The sequence below is a fragment of the Tarenaya hassleriana genome, unplaced genomic scaffold (genome assembly GCF_000463585.1).
Source record: "Tarenaya hassleriana unplaced genomic scaffold, ASM46358v1 Cleome28, whole genome shotgun sequence".
Classification (NCBI taxonomy): domain Eukaryota; kingdom Viridiplantae; phylum Streptophyta; class Magnoliopsida; order Brassicales; family Cleomaceae; genus Tarenaya; species Tarenaya hassleriana.
In genome coordinates, this window is record NW_010966021.1 from 1,185,220 (window position 1) to 1,202,028 (window position 16,809).

Below are 16,809 nucleotides of genomic sequence, written 5' to 3' on the forward strand. Positions count from 1 at the left end.
TCCCCCTGTCGGGCCCGAGTCCGGCGGAGTCTTGGTCCGCCGCTGACCAGGCCTGGTCCGGCGGACCAGGCTCTATTTTTTTTTTCTTTTTCCTTTTTTTTTTCTTCGTTCCTTCCCGATCCTTCCCGCATGTGTCGATCCTCGTGCCTCTCCTCGGCATTGTACTCTTTATTTTTGGTGATTTCATGACATCTCTATTTAATTATTTATTTTTAAATAATTAAATATTAAATCGGGATTCGGGGTATTACACAACCAACCTGCGAAATCGGTCTAGGCGAAAACGTGTTCAGATCTCGTTTTCGTTGTTTCTGCCCCGTTTCAGACCCGAATTCGACCCCATTTTCGCCTGTGAACTCAGAATTCGAAGCTCTTGTATACTATGCAACAATGAACATAAAATATACTCTAGATCCACAATCAAATCATGCATAGAATCAAAGCAAACACGGATTCAAACAATTCAAATCCTATAACGTGCGTGATCGGGTTCTAACAAAATCATACAGAGCAACCACACTCTGATACCACTGTTGGGATTCCTAGGATCTCATGAGCGAATCTTATTCCTAAGAGATCGGTTCTAGGGTTTGCGCAGCGGATGTAAAACAAAAATTTTTCTAAGAAACCCTAAAACCATGCATGTATGATCTTGTAGAAACATTAGAACGTTTACCTCAATCGATCCGGAGCCTGTATCAATTGAAGAGTTCATCTGATCACTGAAGAGAGGAAGAATACCTCACCCTCTACACGTATCCACACGGCGGAAAGGATTCCAACGGTTGGAACTTGTCTGCTAGGACTGAAGAACACCTTCTTCTTTGCGCAAGAGTTTCAGGGATTAATACCTTTTGTTTCTCTCTCTCAAAACCTCTGGAAAAGGTCTGAAAAATGAGCTCTATTTGTTGGGAGGCGGTTCCCTAAGTATTTATCCCCTTAAAACCCTAATTTGAGTGAGATGAGGAAATCCCGACGTCTAGACCGATCGGTCTAGCTTATGCCTTGGACCGATCCCATGCACGTCACGTAAACCGTTCGGTCTAGACAGTCTAGATCGATCGGTCTAGGTTGGCTGGATCGATCGGTCTAGAACTTCTAGACCGAACAGTCTGGCTTCGGCTCCTCCGGGATTTTTTCGTCTTTTCTCACGCGTTAGTCCTTTCCTGTGTGTGTGACCCTGTAGGCTCATCCGATATAGCAGTATAACCCAAAATCTATATTTCGGTTACACAAGTCATAGGCGGTCTCTAGCAAGACACTATGACTACCTATCTCGAATAGAGTTTGTTCGTGATCATACGAACATCTGTGATGATTCCTGTTGATGATCCTTTTGTATCACGATATCATATGTCGAATATAAGGCATGGACAAACCACCTTATCAGATTCGACTTCTTTCTTGTTCACTGAGTTCGACTGTCTGAAATAGACGAGCTCGTCTATAGTGCGGCCACACATTCCTACAGTCTCGCTCACACGAGGGCCCAACGATATCTCTCTCTTTTACGAGAGGTACAAATCTCATCTTGACTATCTACAATCCATTACATGAATCATTTTGTACTTGATACACACCTTTATAGTCCTCCTGTTACGCAGGACGTTTGACGTATTCAAAGTACGCAACTCTTCAAGTTGAATTCCGTAGATATCTCAGATCCTCATGGAACCGACATATGAGATTCAAATCATGACGCTAGTCCATGTGACAATCTCATGCAGGTCAATCCAGTATTCCGTTCTCCAACGAATACCTGTGATTGTGATCGTATCCAATACCTATGATCATCTCTATGATCATCAATCACACATCATACTAGTCTTAGTATATTATTATTCCCATAATGACATATGACTAGAGAGTTTAGTTTGTTCATAACAATACACGGATTTCATGACATATTAAGTATGCACAATATGTAATGAATAAAACACTCATCCATAAATAAACAGAAGGTGTCAATACATCAAATGTATCTAAACAAAGCTTGCATAACAGTACATCATAGAGCACTGAACCAACAATCTTCCACTTGCTCTAATCATGGACTGCTAAACATCTAATATTCATATCCCTAACATGACTCTCATGCTTCGAGGAAGGGAGAGGCTTCGTCAATGGATCGGCAATGTTGTCATATGTCGACACTCTGTAAATGTGCACGCCTCTTTTGTCTATGATCTCCCTGATAAGGTGAAATCGTCTGAGTATGTGTTTGGATCATTGATGGGATATGGGTTCTTTCGCTTGTGCGATCGCTCCATTGTTGTCACAATACAGAGCAATGGGGCTATCAGCACTAGGAATGACGCCCAAGTCACCAACAAACTTTCTGATCCAAACAACTTCCTTTGCTGCATTCGACGCTGCAATATACTCAGCTTCTGTAGTAGAATCTACAACGGTTGTCTGCTTGGAACTCTTCCAGCTAACAGCGCCTCCCTTCAAGCAGAAAATATAGCCAGACTGCGATCTGTAGTCATCCGGGTCTGGCTGGAAACTAGCATCGGTGTAACCCTTTACAGCGAGCTCGTCTTCCGACCCACCGTATACCAAGAACACATCCTTAGTTCTTCTCAAGTACTTCAGGATGTTCTTGACGGCAATCCAATGTGACTCACCTGGATCTGACTGGTATCTACTCGTAATGCTCAACGCGTAGGATACATCCGGTCGAGTACAAAGCATGGCATACATGATGGATCCAATTGCCGAAGCATATGGAATCCGATCCATGCGTTCTCGCTCATCAGGTGTCGTAGGACACTGACTCTTGCAGAGAACTGTGCCACTCCACATCGGTAAGGTTCCTTTCTTGGAATCTTGCATCTTGAACCGTTTCAAGAACTTATCGATGTATGTACTCTGACACAATCCTAGAAGCCGCCTCGATCTATCTCTATAGATCTTGATAGTATATTGATATATATTTTATTATTATTATCTTGTTAACTTGTTTTTTTTATTGGACCATATTGAATTGTTTTTTATCTTTTGAAACTAGACAGCCGCCGAGAACAAAATAGACAAGAAAAAAGAGTGAGCCTTTATTGCGGTGATAAAAAATGAAATCAGGTCCGATGGCAAAATTTATAGACAAGAGGCTGATGTTTTCACGTGTAGGGGTAGGTTGGGTATGCTGAAACAATAAAAGCCAATAGACGCGAATCCAGTCAAAGGATTCCCTATTTAATTTTTTCTCTTTTCGTCTAGAACAATGTGGCCCTGCAAGATTGTATTCCGTTGCTGATAACAACAACGGCGCTACAATGGTTTTTCAAGAACCAAATTTGGTATTTCGTCATATAGAAAGATGTTATCCATACCATGGATGTAAAATTCAGTCAAGAATAAATAATCCATATATAGCATCATAGTGAAATTGAGTCGCATACCGCAAATCAGTGATATATCATTTCATATCACTTTTGACTACATGAAAGACTAAAGCACGCACGAAATATTTATTGATACCTTAATGTGGTGAAAAGGACTTGACCGTAAAATAACTTTATATTATTTTTTTATACCACTCATGATATTTTAAATATCTCAATTACTATGATTGTGATAATATAAAATATTAAATAAAAAACAGAGTATATTGATATATATTTTATTATTATTATCTTGTTAACTTATTTTTTATTAGACCATATTGAATTGTTTTTTTATCTTTTGAAATTCCGAGCTACACTTTTCTTATACAGTTTATGGTATTGAAGTTTTATTATTTTTTATATGTTTATTTAAATTTATTTAAAATAAATATAAATAAAAAATATTATACGTATCTGACTTGATTAGTTGACCAGTTGGTTCATTGGACTCGAAAAACTATTATTATTTTTTTAACAGAAAAGCGAGGTGTTGGAGACTCGGAGCGGCGATGACAAGGCATCAGAACACGGCTAAACTCTAATCCCAACCTTAAGACAAACAGAGGCAAGAAAGATACCAAAGGATACGAATTCTCACCGTGTAACATTCAAATTCGAGAATCGGATTTCCTCCCATCGGTGGACCGATGTTCGATTTTTGAACACACAGGCCGAATGCCCGAAAATTTAGTTCCCGTGCCCACACCCGGATGTGAAAAGGCATTATACCAAATATTATCGAATCAGTCTTTTATTAAGTCTGAAATCAAGTGTCTGAGTAACTGAAGCAAAAGCTTGGAAAGCATTATTCAGCTTCCATCTATCGTACATATATCTATCATCATCACTGAGACGGAGATCTGTACCATCCCCATGGCTCACTAGAGTTGTAGACAGTCACTTGCTTGACGCTCAAGTAATTATCAAGCCCCCTACAGGCACCAGACACAAAGCGAAACCAGTTGTGTTTATTACAACCTACTTAAGGAAACCCTAACACAGTATGATGAGTTAAGAAACGATTCCGATAAGAGACGTACCATTCTCCGAGTTCACGTCCAAAACCGCTGCGTTTGACTCCGCCCCATGGAGCTTGAGTGAAGCAAGGCTGTGAACAGTTAATCCATACTATTCCAGCCTCGAATGCCTAAGAATATTAAAAAAAATTGGAAGCCATGGTTATTCAAGTGAAATTTTCGACGGGTTTTACTATATCGCTTACTAAGCAGTGCATAACAAAAGTGGGACTAACCTGACTTATACGGTCACATCTTTCCATGTCATTGGATATTACTGCAGCTCCTAAGCCATAGCTGAGAAATATGGACATTACTTAAATTTCCACGGACTATGGAGAGAATGGAAATGGGAAAGACAGGTATGAAGTTTAACGAAATAGTTGTGTGGTGAGACCCATTTTCAGGTCGAGAAAAAGTTATCATACTGGGAGTCGTTCGCCAGCTCGATTGCTTCATCCTCAGAGGAAAATGTTTTCACGCATAAAACGGGCCCGAAAACTTCTTCTCTCCAGATTTCCATTGAAGTTGTTACATCAGTTATGATGGTCGGTTCGATGAAAAAGCCCTTCTTCAGGTGCTGTTGAAACATTGTCTCTATCATAACATCCTCCATATAAACTAAAGCAAGGGGCAGGTAAGAGAAGAAAAACTACCTCAGGTCGGGAACCACCATGCAAGATGGTCGCACCTTCGCTCTTAGCTGTTGAGATAAACTTCAATACCTTCTCATACTGTAACATTTGCATTAGTCATACCAGGTTGGGACACAGGCTGGGCATTTCAGGATTAGAAGTGACAGCAAAAATGGAAGAGGTAGAAAGAAAAAAACCAGCCTTATACCTGTCCTTGGCTAACAATAGCACCAAGCCTGCAACCTTCTTCCAGAGGGTCTGAAATTTTTATGTTTTTGCTCCACTTTACAAGCTTTTCTATAAATTCCTTTGCGATGCTTTCCTAAAAAATGTGAAAATAAGAAACCGAATTGTCATATACTTATTACTGAGACTTTGCATCCAGAGGAGATTTCATTTGTCTGTGTACTTACATGGACAAGAAGACGGGACGTTGCACTGCAGATCTGACCATTTGTCCAAAAGCAACCAAAGAGAGTCCATTCAGCAGCTGTTCGGATCATTGAGAAGATGTCAAATATAGAGAGAAAAAAATCATAGTTAATATTTATGATGAAGTATATCCAAGCCCTGTCTGAGGATCACCAAAGCAACCAAACCTCTCTACCATCTTACAATATTGCGAGAAATGAAATACGGGTTCTATCAAAAAACATGTAGTGACATAGGTTACTTGAGAAGGCACTCACCTTTGTCAAGATCAACATCCTCAAACACAATGATTGGACTCTTCCCACCAAGCTCCAAAGAAACAGGCTGCAATAACACCGTTAGTAATGTGTCATTGACTTGAGATTAAATCCTCCAATGGAACAAAGAATACAGAGTAAAGGTTATAATAGAATCCAGAAGTTTGAAATACCTTCACCAATTGAGCTGCAGCTGTCATGACCTTGCTTCCGGTGACAAAACTTCCGGTGAATGCAATCTGCCAGGAAACAAACACTGCTTTAGCTTCAAAAGGCCCACGTACAAAAAACAAGATTCATGGCATAATCAGCAGTAATATAGTCGATCATATCATATAAAGAGAAGACCTATACCTTGTCAACACCTGGATGTGATGCCAATGGAGCTCCAGCTTCTGGACCTAATCCAGTCAAAATGTTGAGGACCCCAGGAGGAAGACCAACTTCTCGGCAGATATCAGCGAGTTCCAAGCAAGTACTGAAGTTAAGAACCATGAAAAAATGGACAACTTGAAGATAATGACCGCACCCGAAGGATGATAACTAGCAACGATACAAAATTACGTACACCGATGCCAGCTCTGAAGGCTTGAGAATTGCGGTGCACCCAGCAGCAAGGGAAGGAGCCACCTTCCAAGTGGCCATCAGAAGTGGGTAGTTCCTTCGACGAGGGAAAAAGTCATAATTAATAGTCAGTCAAATTGGCTTTAGATAAATCGGTGAAAATGCTCGCCCCAAAAGCCCTAGAAACTGATATATCCAGTACAATAAGTGAGATTAGATAGATTTTTCTACACATCAACAAGAAGCCACATTGGAATGTTTGTTTATAGAGACATATAGCATACAGAACTATCCTCTAGAAGTCAGAAGTTACAATACGACCAGATTTCTAGCCTGCTGACTCCAAGTTCACAAGGTAACCCAGCTACACAAAAAAGATTCAATCTACAACAAATATATGACGAAGAAATGTATCGAACAATGAAAGAATACCCTTCAACATAGCTAGCCCACATAAAGTTTCTTCCATAGGGAAGATAACTATCATATGAAAAACTAAAAAACTAATTCTGTCAAAGCCTAAGGGCGCATATAAAGAACTCTTAACAAGCTATCCTGAAAAAAAAAAGTAATAGTTAACAAGTAGAAGTAGAAACCATGGTGTAATCAGTCCCACAACTCCAATGGGTTCCTTCAGAATATAGCTGTTAAAGCTCTCCAATGGAAGCGAAACTGGAGCCTTCTGCTTTGCATCTAATCCTTCAGCAAGGTCAGCATAAAATTCAAAACATCCAGCAACATCATCCTGCGGGACATAAACACGCACATAAATACAACACACACAAAATCAAGGTCGGTATTTAACTAAATGGAAGTAAATGTACCATATCCCAAGCTGCTTCATCTAGTGGTTTACCACAATCGATAGCCTCAAGTTTTGCAAGATCGGATTTTCTTTCCGTTATCTGAAGTTGAAATGAATATATAAAGGCAGCACATATTAAACAAACCATGTTTATGTACTCAACATAAAGGGAAACAAGTAGATGAATAAAAAAACAATGTACATAAATCAGATACAGGACGTCAAACTGATGACCGAGAGAAGGTCCAAGCATACTGAATTCTTGAACATATCTCAGAATAAGATCATCATAAACATTAAATAAGTACCTTAGCAGCGATAGCACGCAGATACTTTGCACGAACAGCCCCAGGTGCTTTGGGCCAGTCCTTCCCTTTATTCCTTGAAAATGCTTTTCGAGCTGCATTGACTGCAAGCTCCACATCTTCCGCTGTAGCCGAAGGGATATCACCTAAGAGATAACATCATTCACAAACATGGAACAATGGATCAATTGAAACTTGAATATTGCCTAGCTTCCTGCTCTCCCAGTCAATAGGTAAGGTAACTACGAATTTTAACCACGATATCATAGGATAAATTTGAAAATCATTTCATCGCTGCATCAAGCTGTGACAAAAAAGAATAAGTCTCCTCTTTACTTCACTGAAAATCACAAGCAGAATACACTTTTCTAGGCCTTCAATCGTTTTCCTCCAACTTCGGACAATTCCTTAGAACCAATTCTTCCTAGTCTATAAATCATTGCCACCCTGAAACTAATAATACAGAGTGCTCATGGATGCCAAAACTTGAACATCATTTCTCCTCAACTATCCAAGGAAAAAGAAACAAAAACTCGAAGATCAAGAAACAGTAAGTGGTGGATTCAGCAAAGCATACGCACAATCACAGATTCACAAGCATACTACTACATCATTTCTCCTCAAATTCCACTGGATTTTTCAGAAGAAACAGCGAACCCCCACCACAAATCAAGACACAACAATTGATTCCAAGGATGTAAGATCCAAAGCACGATCAAAACCAAAACCGAGAAATGTGTGATTCCAAGCCGGATCGCGAAGGAGAAGAGAAGAAAACGAAACGGGAACTTACCGATGATCTCTTCGGTCGAAGGATTCACGATCGGGATGCGCTTCTTCAGGACAGGCTCTCTCCACTCACCGTCGATGAAAAGTTTCCGGCTCGGTATCGGCATCGCCATCGCCATGGCTATCGGTATCGGTGCTTGTTGATTGATTCTGGAGATGGTGTTCTCTTTTAAAATTGACTTAAAAAATTATGGGACTGAAAGCGACATGGAAATGTTAATTGACTTCGTAGAGCTGTGGCCGTGGAGAAAGATTCCTAATAGCACGTGGGTGTGTGTATATATATTAAAAATTTTAATTATGAAAAAAAAACACCTAAAAATTCTTGAACCGTAATATTAATTCATAAATTCTTAGATACATCTATTTATTCCCTAATTTATATTTTTGAATATAGTAATTATTAAATTTACTTAATAGTTTCATAATCATTCATACTACTAATTGATCAAAACAAACTTTAAGAATTACTGTGTTTAAATATATAAATTTAGTAATTATTGTGTTAAAAAATATAAGTTCAAGAATTACTGTATTCAAAATCACAAATTCAGGAATAAATAGATGTACCTATAAGTTCGGAAATTAATATTATACAAATTACAAGTTTAGAAATTTTCATATATTTTTCTCTCATAAAACTGCATTATATAAAAAATAAACTATTTTGACTTTAACACATACTCTTTTTTTTCTACTGTGATCCTATGATCTCTGTGATAAAAAAATATGCCCGATTATATATTGATCTTATTGGTTATAACGTTAAATTTATGGTGATCATACTAATTTATTATGTTCATCTCTTGCATATATCACTAATCATTTGATAAAAACATTATAAATTATACGAATCACAGTATCACAGTTGTAGAAGCGTATGTATTGAAATCAAAATAGTAAAAAAATAGTATTTTTTATAATGTTCCAAATGAGATGATTCGACACAAAACGAAAATTGAAAATAAACCAAAGAAGAAAAGGTATTATATAAACTAGATGAGACCCGCGCGATGTGCGGTTGATTCTTTTTTGTTGTTAATATAGAATATTTATTTTTTTGTTATGGAAAAACGTTGATATGAATATAACAAAAATAATAGATATATATATATATATATATATATATATATATATAAAGAAGATAAAAAATAGAAAATATAGATATTCTTATATTTTATTTTATAGAATTATTTTTATATATATTTTGAATACGATTTATCAATGTAATTTTATATATTTTTCAATATATATTCACATTGTAATACCACTAATGTTTCATATTAAATAACTAAAATATATTTTATTAAATAAACTTATCTACTCATGTCACTATTATCGAGAGGTTTTCAATAAATCTTGAAACATAAAAAAATATATAAATGAGAATATATAAATATAATTTTCAAAAAATGAATTAAATAGTAAATTTGATACCATTTCGATACAACCAATCTTTGTAAACTCAATTAGATTTCTCAGGGTTATCTTTCTATGATTGTAAATATTTTTTGGTGTATTATTTTTTTAAGGTGAACCGGTGATTGAAAAACTGTTATATAAAGGAGATGCTCAAAAATGATAAAAATATAAAGTCAATAAATATAAATGGCTTTCGAATGTTATGATTAGATATTTTCTATTAATTTAAACGTAATGAATGTAATTGTGATCAAACATATATACAACTAATATATGTTAATTAAAAAAATTTTGAGAAAGAGATAAAGGTCAGGTTGAATTTTTTCCTTTATTTGTCCGTAGTTTTATCTTTGAGGGTATATATATAACATCATATGATTATTTCAGATTCGTTTGAAATTTAAATATAACAAAAATAAAGTTCATAATTTACATTAACTAAAAATTTAATTTGTAAATAAAATACGTGAACTAAAAGTAGTTAGAGCAATTCTAATATAAACAATTTTGTTTTGTTCTTTGAACGTTATTTACACATAACGCATATTACCACCTTTATATGCAATCCAAAACATCTTATGTTACATACCTGTTGGTTCGTCAATATCGGACCATCACATACTCAGCGAACAATCCAATCCCTCGCCAACTTTGTCACTGCCTGAATTTTTTTCTTGACATGAATAATCTCGACGACTACGCCTAACTTTAGAAAAATCTCAGAAACAGTAAATGATGCAAAAACTCATTGTCTTTAAGAATAAACGATGTCCATCGGGTAACCCATTGAACGTGTCGTCGAGAACGACCAAGTCATATGAATTCGACGACGATATTGCCAAAATCACTGTTGAATCTTTCGTCATCACCATTAATAGAGTTCAAAGAGGAATCAGAGACTCTTGGTCTCTTAGAAATCGAGAATTACGGTTTTTCAGATTCTGATATTGCTCTCCAACTCTTAATAATAAATTCTCAATATTATCATTAAAAAAATGACCAAGTGATATTAAAATGGTATAAAAAATATTATAGTAATAAAATAATTTAAAATGATATTCTTAAAATATTGTAGTAAAGATTTGTTTTAAATTTGGTTAAATTTATATAAATGATATAAAAAATATAAATCATTAATGTGACATTTATTTTTTAAATTTTTGTACACATTTGATTGTGTGATATCTACAATATATTATATGAAAATCACGCCATCTAAATTAAAAAAGAAACACAATTGAAAACTCACCTTCATAATAGGTTTTATTATTGTTTTCTCGTATTTTTTTCTTTAAGGAAAAAATTACTTTCTTTAACAAAAATGACATAAAGATAGATTATGTTTTATATTCCTCCATTCTTTTCTCACTAATGTTGTGTTCATAAACAGATTTTGATTTGAAAAGACATGTTATTTAGACGTAAGAGACTGATCTTCGAAATTGTATTCGATCTTTTCCTTTTATTTAATCTTATACGAATAATCATATAGTTCATGATATTTTTATAATACAGTATAATGTAAATAAAAATGAATAACGAACCCAATGGATTAGAAAGCATTTATTTTATTCGTAATTATATGTGGGATCCTAAGAATTAATACAAACGAAACTAATAAGTGGGGTATTTCAAAATATTTAATTGTTTTGATGGTTGTTTTTTCAATATCTCATGCAATATATATATATGCGTATAAGTGGAAAGTGTTAGTATTTGACTCGTAAGGTTTAATTAGAAATGCCCGCAAGGGCCAGGTCAGATGGTAAGGGAGCATGGGGTCACCCCTGAGGTGGAGGGATCGAATCCTGACGCCGTTCTTCCTTACCATTTACCTGCTTCGCCTGTCAGTCCATCACTGGGCTGATTTACCTCCCACGCGTGTGTTGCAGACTCGTGCGTGTGGGCTTGGGTTTACTCGGTCAGCGTGCCCGAAGGGTAGCAACCGGGGTTCCCAATGAATCAAAAAAAAAGGTTTAATTAGAAATGTTATTATATATAAAGTATAAAATATCATGTGAATACATTAAAACATGTATATCATCGTATTACATAACATTATCGTCACCTTTTTTTTCATCACCAATTATTATATCTTAACAATAATTTAATTCATATAATTCATCACCATTTTTTTCATTTAATTCTTATAATTTTATTTTGAACTAATTATTTTAATATTTTATAATTTCTCATTTAATTCTATCATAATTTCTTCATAAAATTAATTAAAAAAATCTAAACACCGTTTTTTCTTTTAATTTTTTACTTCACTAAATATTAATTATCTTGAAGTATATATATATATATATATATTCTTACATAGACATATACGTACATATATAATTTCTTTATTAATATATCCAAAATTATATATTATATACATATACATATATATTTTAATTTTATATACATATACATACATATATTCACCCCAAAACCGTTGAGTATCTATTTGGTTCCTCCTCCTTATCTCCTTCTCCTCACATGTTTCTCTTCGTGATCGATTACTTGCCTTTAACTCCGAAGAATTGGACTTCCTCAACGTCTTTCTCTCTCTCAATCTCTAGAGTTGCATCCTGATTCCTCAAATAATAATAATAATAATAATTCTATAAATCAATTTAAATATGCTTTATTAAAAATTTGTTGAATCTTTAATTTAACAATTTATACAATCTATTATGCAGAAATTTTCAATAAATATTGGAATACATAAAAAAGATATACAATTTAGAATAAAGAAATATAACTTTTGAAAATAAAATAAAAGAATAAATAAGAACATAAAATCTGACTATTCATCTTTTTCATAAAATATTTAGATTCCATTGTTTTTCTTAGTAGAAATTTAGAAATTCATATATATTCGTAATAAAATATATATTATATATGTAGTTTTTTTTTGTTTCATATTGTTATGAAAAAGTTTACTGTTTTATTTTACAAAAAAAACATTATAATATAGTTTTTATGTGATAGAATATTCTCAATAAATTTTGAAATGTATAGAAAAGACATATAAATTAGAATATAAGAATATAAATATAATTTAAGTTCTAAAAATAAAATAAAAGGACAAATGAGAACATAAAATCTAAACAATACATAGCGTAGAATATTTAAATTTTATTATTTTTTAGTAGGAATGTAGAAACTTATATATCCATAATAAAATATATATTATATGTAACGTTCTTTTTGTTTTATATCGATATGAAGAAGTTTTTTTATATTGGTGATTGTGTAGGTGAGATTCGAATCCGGGGTGTGAAAGTGTACTTTGTGCTCCCACACTACCGGACCACCATGTCTGGGCTTGATATGAAGAAGTTTGGTATAATATTTTATAAAAAGATTTTTTTTATAATATAATTTTCGTGTAATAGAAAATTCTATGTATTTTAATTTATATTAGTAAATTAATATAACGGAAATGATATTCAATACGAATAATTTAGTTATATATAAAAAAGATTTTTCATAAAAAGTTGTATTACGTAAATAATGGACAGTTGAGAAAACAAAATTCTCATGTAACACGAACAATTTTTTTAACAAAATTTTTATGTAATAGAATATTTTCAATATTTTAAATTTGTCTCGTGGGCAATCAAAATTTCCATGTGGTATAAAAAATCTATAAACTATTTTTACATCACTATCGTGTAGAAAAATAAATTAAAAAAATAATTATCAAATATAAAATAAATGATAAAAGAAAAAATATATATATAGATATATACATACACATTCATATATACATATATATCTTTTTTTATAATTTCGAAAATCGTTTTATACAAATACATGGTACAGGTTAGGGGTGGGCACAGATCAGATATCTGGGATTTTTTAGATATCCGTATCCGTATCCAATCCGCACAAATATTCGATTTTGTTATCCGTATCCGATCCGTAATTTTCGAATATCCGCAATTTCAGATATTCGTTAAAATCACGGATATTTGCGGATATCCATATCCGACCTAAAATATTATAAAATTTCAAATTTAAATTAAATAACAAATTCAAACGTAAATAAAATATATAATCTATTTAAGATAAATAATATTCACAAATTTAAAATTCATAATTTAAACATTCCAAATCAACTCAAATACAAATACAATTATAATCTATTACATACAAATATATTCAAAATTCAAAATTCAAAACAGTAAACATAATAAATCTTAATATTCAAAAATTAAAATTATAAACCTCAATATATATAAAATTTTTCTTGAATCACCCTAAAAAAACATGTAAATATTAAGCATTTTAAATCTCCATACCAAATTATTCTTATATTTAATAATATTATTACAAAATACGGATCGGATCGGATATGTCGAATAATTCAAATTTAATATCCGTATCCGATAAATATCTCCAAATAAATATCCGTATCTGATCCGTAAACTCCGGATATCCGAATTTTCGGTTCGGATACGAATCGAATAACGGATCGGTTCGGATTTTTCGGATATTTTGCCCACCCCTAGTACAGGTGCACACTTATCTAATCTCTTCCTATACATTACGCGTGAACATGGACAATAATTTATTAAGTCAATACATATAAAAAGAAAAACAATCGAATATATATATATATATATATACTGATCAACACTCAAATTTAGATTATGATAGAAAATGAACATAAACTAAAAGCACATTATTGTGAAATAGCAACTTAGTTTTATATATGAAATGTATAATTTCTTAGATGGAACATGAAGAACTGCCGAGCATCTTTTCCCGTCACGGAAAACAGATGGAAAAATCATATGAAAGCTGTATATGGTGAGAGAAACAAACACTAAGTACGATCATATACCAATTTCAATGATAATACCACACTCTTTCCCACAATATAAAAAACAAAACAGAGTACAAAAGACTGTAACAGTTGTGGCTGTTTTCACGGACAGTAAATACATTCAGCATTATGATCATCATATACCTATTGCCAGTCAGTTTCTTCAAAGGTCGATCCTCCGGAACCAACTTCGGAGTCTGTTTTACATGCAAATAGGCGGGATTCCCCGTCTTCTCGTAGTTCCAAGTAACGTAATCCTTCCCAAAAAAAGTAACAAAGTTGTTCATGTCAACGAACAAAACCCTCCTTCAGATCGCTGAAAAATCATCACAGAATCATCAATGTGTCAGATTATGCCATTTTCATCAAAACCCATGAGTCAAAATCAAAACCCAAACAAAAAATCATTCAGACAGAACGAAAAACCCCAAGGGCAACTAATGGCGAACAGTGAAGCAACAAAAACAACGATTTTAACTTCTCTAAAACTTCGAAATCATCGCGGCAATCAAACGCGAAATTGATTGACGTATCCCATTTGTGTGTGTGTGAGAGAGAGAGAGAGAGCTTACTGGAGTGTCGAAGGAGACGCAGCACTCATGCCTGTGGATGCGATTAGTGGGTTCGGGGATCCGAACCCGAGACAAATTTGATCGGAGGAGCTCCATGGACGGCGAAGTAACGAAGTTGCACTCCGAGAGAGAGGGGGAGAGAGAGATTCTGTGAAATCGCGAAAGTCCAGGCAAGTATTGTGAAGGATGTTACGTCGTTCTTGAATCTTGATATTCTTTTGTACGGTTCTCTCCTCCTCCCCTTCGACATTTCCTTTTGGTTTCATTCAAAATTGTATTTTTTGAGGTTGAAAATTTGTATTTTTTTTAATAAGCTTTTAAGGAAATTTCTTTTTCAAATATATAAATTTTTAAAACTTCAACCCCACAAGAGGATTAGTATTTTTCGACATCTAACCTAATATTTTTTTTATGAAGTGATAAATTTAAAAGACGTTATTATAACAATATAGCAATCCGTTAATATTTCAAAAGTTATATTCTTGTATAGAAATTTAAATAATTATATTTCTAATGATAAAAAAATATACTCAGAATTTTAATAATTCAGGGATTTTGGGAAGAAAAAAAATCAAATGGACCAAAAACACACAAAAAAGGGTGCCAATCCCCAAGCCCAAAGGTTTTCCAAGAAGTTGCATCATTCATTTCAATTTTATTTTGTTTTAAATTCAGTTCTTATTGATAAAAATAATCATTTTTAAAAATATTTGTTTATTTAGGTTATTTTTTTATTCGATTTAGTTTAAGGATTTAAATTTTTTTTATAATCAAGAGAAATCATAATCATTCAGTTTTATATCAAAATAAATTTGGTTATAGTTATATATTTATTTGGTTTGAATCTATTTAGATTTTCTGTTTTTAATTTTTAATCCAATTGGGCTTGGAGATCAATCAATTTTTGACGAAGTAGAAATATAGAAGATTTTGGATAATATAGATCGAATATCCAAAATTTTGGATAAAAATATAGAAGAAACCACGAACAACGGAACTAGTTTAGGATATGTACAACACATAAATAAAAATGTTGTAATTTGGTGTGCTCTCAATGTTATAAGATTTTTTTTAATTCGGAAGTTTTCGTGTCGTTGATCCAACTATATTTTCCAAAAGACCGAAAAATCCATATTAATACTCTTTCTCAAGTAGAGACTCAAATATGAGTTAGAAAAGAAACGTTGCTCCCTTCTTTACCAATTGATCCATCCAATCTTATATATGTTCATCTAACCAAATAAATTCTTTAATTGATATCGGATTCTCATAGAATCACCATTTATATTGGTTATATAAAATTGAAATACATAATATAAATTGTATTTGAATCGACTATGTTTTAAAATCGGTTAGATATGATTTTTTACATTTGATAAAAATAGAAAAACTTTAAAAAAAATGAGTATTCTTTTAATATAAACTAATTTCAAATCGAAATTAAATTAAACGAATTGGAAAAAAAATACAATTTTTTTCTAAAACTAAAACAAAAAAGAAATCCAAATTCCAAAATAAACAAAAACAAACAGAGTCGAAATATGAACATGGTAATGTTAGATTTGAAAAGCTACGAAAAGATAACGAACGAAGAGGAATTTTGGAAGCATATGATAGAGAAAGAACATTGCGATGGCCATTATGCGACTTCCACTAACATTATTCCAAAAAGATATAAACAAAATCAAAAGCATATTTCTTTTTTTTACAATCAAAATATGCATATCCACACAACCCCTTTCCTCTTCTTGGAATCTTATTATTCCCTTTGGAAATAATTTAAGAGAAAAAATAAAAAATA

General features: G+C 33.1%; 1 protein-coding gene across 1 annotated transcript; it reads right to left on the minus strand.

Annotated features, from left to right (window-relative positions):
• Window positions 1-4,099: 4,099 nt before the first annotated feature.
• Window positions 4,100-8,389, minus strand: LOC104817887 (betaine aldehyde dehydrogenase 1, chloroplastic). The gene is made up of 15 exons (XM_010547252.1): window positions 8,194-8,389; window positions 7,404-7,546; window positions 7,115-7,195; window positions 6,887-7,035; window positions 6,295-6,387; window positions 6,081-6,204; window positions 5,900-5,965; window positions 5,727-5,793; window positions 5,451-5,527; window positions 5,246-5,359; window positions 5,059-5,136; window positions 4,831-4,982; window positions 4,639-4,699; window positions 4,427-4,533; window positions 4,100-4,318 (listed from the first exon to the last, which is right to left on the minus strand). Exons 1-15 carry the CDS (start codon window positions 8,306-8,308, stop codon window positions 4,231-4,233), a joined length of 1,515 nt encoding a protein of 504 aa, XP_010545554.1. The 5' UTR covers window positions 8,309-8,389; the 3' UTR covers window positions 4,100-4,230.
• Window positions 8,390-16,809: the final 8,420 nt, after the last annotated feature.

Excerpts from the sequence above, each read along its gene's own strand:
- LOC104817887 (XM_010547252.1), bottom strand. The coding sequence starts at position 8,308 with ATGGCGATGGCGATGCCGATACCGAGCCGGAAACTTTTCATCGACGGT. Across the intron at positions 5,794-5,899 it reads CTGCAGCTCAATTGGTGAAG|CCTGTTTCTTTGGAGCTTGG; the intron begins GTATTTCAAACT and ends GTGTTATTGCAG. Across the intron at positions 5,137-5,245 it reads CTATTGTTAGCCAAGGACAG|TATGAGAAGGTATTGAAGTT; the intron begins GTATAAGGCTGG and ends CAAATGTTACAG.